This window comes from Triticum dicoccoides, unplaced genomic scaffold (assembly GCF_002162155.2).
Source record: "Triticum dicoccoides isolate Atlit2015 ecotype Zavitan unplaced genomic scaffold, WEW_v2.0 scaffold190519, whole genome shotgun sequence".
NCBI classification, from domain to species: Eukaryota; Viridiplantae; Streptophyta; class Magnoliopsida; order Poales; family Poaceae; genus Triticum; species Triticum dicoccoides.
The window spans coordinates 1-2,488 of record NW_021230070.1 but is presented as its reverse complement, the minus strand read 5'-3'; the positions used below and the strand labels follow the sequence as shown (position 1 = coordinate 2,488).

At 47.3% G+C, this 2,488-nt stretch overlaps 1 protein-coding gene across 1 annotated transcript; it reads right to left on the bottom strand.

The window, feature by feature from the left end:
• Window positions 1–533: 533 nt before the first annotated feature.
• Window positions 534–1,578, bottom strand: LOC119344883 (cytosolic sulfotransferase 5-like). The gene has a single exon (XM_037615178.1). The coding sequence runs from the start codon at window positions 1,482–1,484 to the stop codon at window positions 534–536; it is 951 nt and encodes a 316-aa protein (XP_037471075.1). The 5' UTR covers window positions 1,485–1,578.
• Between the last annotated feature and the right edge of the window lie 910 nt (window positions 1,579–2,488).

Sequence of the window (2,488 nt, the reverse complement as noted above, 5' to 3'; positions counted from 1 at the left end):
GGGGGGGGGCTGCAGGATCCGGTCGAATGGCTTGCCAGCCGACTGATCTTGAGCACCGATCAACCGATTGACGTGTAGCGTCTGCAAATAGCATAATGCGTTTTTCTTGGTGATAAAAATGTGTTTTGTACTATACACATGATATGACAATTTATTCACAATATACATGAGAAACAAATACACAAATGCATGCTTTTCCAAAGTCTTGCTATATACATGAGATGACAATTTATTCATAAGTGCATAATATAAACAATAAAGGTTGTTGTCCGCGCATTTGAGCGTAACCACTGTGCTTTCTTCAAATATAATATGTGAGTTTTGTGTTTGATTCGATAGCGTCAGTTCAAATAGTCGATTCAATGTTGCAACATTGAAATAGCTAGCATCAACACAAGTGAATAGCCAAGATTGGAGAGAACATGATGTTAACGTCAAATCTGCCTTCGTTTCCAAGACTGAAACAGAATGCAACCTGGCTCTTTACGAGCATAAGTAGGAAACCAGTTGTAACGTAACAAAATCAACGGAACTCAAAACGCGAGCCCAGACCCCTGGAGCTTCTCTCGGACGATGCGGTCTAACTTTCCCCCCATTTCCTGGCTCATGTGGTTCCTCCAGTCTCCAACTTTTCCTTTTCTAATAAACATAGAATTACCTACATAACATTTGTTTCCACGATCAATGCCACCCACCTGGTTAATTTGTAGGCTAGTAAGCATCTCAAAGCTGCACAATCTGACCACCTCTTGGGCAACACCAGAGCTCTCCTCCTCTTGAGACAGTGGGACGCCGAGGAACTTTGCTAGCCTCCGCACGACTTGCACCGGATCTGACTTGATCTCTTCGTACTTCAAAAAGAGAACATTGTTAGGCCTGGCTAGACTCTTCTCCCAGTACTCGAGGCAGTGGTCCCAGAAGGGACCGTTAGACGAGAAGCCCTCGCAGAACATGCTGAAAGCACTATCCATCGACAGGCTGGAGCCTTGGTTGATTCTGTTCTCGAAGTGCAACCTTGAGACCAGGGCATCCTTGGGATCCCGGCACACGTACACGACTCGGCAGCTCATGTCCAGTGGGAACAGCGACATCGGCATGTGTGTGGCGAGAAGCCTCCGGGAAGAAAGAGTCTCGATGTGTGCATGATGATCCGCGCCGCCGCCGCCCCCAACATGAGGGATCTCGATGAATGGCACAACTCGCTGAGGGTGGCTAGTGAGGAGGGGGTGGTCGTCGAAGCTGTAGCGAGAGCGGTTGACGATGGTGAAGGCAAGGGCCTTGAGCCAAGTCGTGCCGCACTTGGGCTGCGTGGCGAGGATGATGTCGTCGGCGCGGGGTTCGAAGGCGTCCTGGGCCAGCAGGATCTGCTCCAGCGGCAGGCCTCTGAACCAGAAATTCTTGTACTGGATGAGTGGTTGCGACCACCCTTTTCTCTGAGGGAGTGTGGATATGAACTCATTGATGCTTTCTTTTGGATGCGACATCTTCTTGATGAGGTGAACTTTTGGTGGCGCTACTCTCACGGTCGCGCTCTCATGGATGTGGAACCCATGCCATGGTTGATGGGAGGAGGAGATGCAAAGCTTTGAGTTCATGGCTAGCTACTTGATTGATGTTACAATGTATGCTACTGGCCGATTGTGTGTGCCTGCAAATGAGGGGTCTTATTTATCCAGTGGAGGAAGCTGCAAGCCGGTTGGTGCGGCGATGAAACTCTACCTTGCATTTTAGTTTGTTTATATTTTTCGTTTAAGAAAATGTAAATCTGATCGAGATATTGTATTCTATGGAGCGGCCAGGCTTGCGTAGTGCTGAACTGCTGATAATTTGGAGGATCATAGCGAATCGATTAACTTGTGGCCCCACGTGGGTGCGTCCTCACATCCATGCATGCTGAATCATGCTCCGGTACTCTCACCCATGCAAACTTCATCGACATCAGGTGTGCAGTGTCGCAATGCTATTATGTGCTATCATATGCATAAAAAATACGAATCTGATCAAGATCTTGTAATCTGTGCTGATAATTTAGAGGATCTTACCGGATCCACTTATTCTTCGCCCCACGTGTGTTGTCTTTGATCAGATCCATGCATACCTCCCAAGCCCATTCAACCCAGGGAATACACAGCTATACAATGCAAATGGCCAGCATTTTTTGTTTGTTTGGAAAAGGAGGTTAAGACCACCGGCCTCTGCATCATTTGATGCATACGGCCATCTTTATTTATTGTTCAACATATGTCTAACAAGAACATACATCAAGCCACCTGAAGCCACCACACACACCTACAAAACTCGTTAATGTGGAGTCCTCTCACTCCTCATATCTAAACCGGTGTCGTCGCCGATCCATTTACATAATGTATCGGAACCCACAGTCGGTGCAACAGACCTAAAGCGTACATCACATGCACATGTTTTAGATGCCGCAATCATCATCGAACCACAGACCCATCTTCAGAAGAAAGATCTGCACCATCCTTGC

Excerpts from the sequence above, each read along its gene's own strand:
- LOC119344883 (XM_037615178.1), bottom strand. The coding sequence starts at position 1,484 with ATGTCGCATCCAAAAGAAAGCATCAATGAGTTCATATCCACACTCCCT.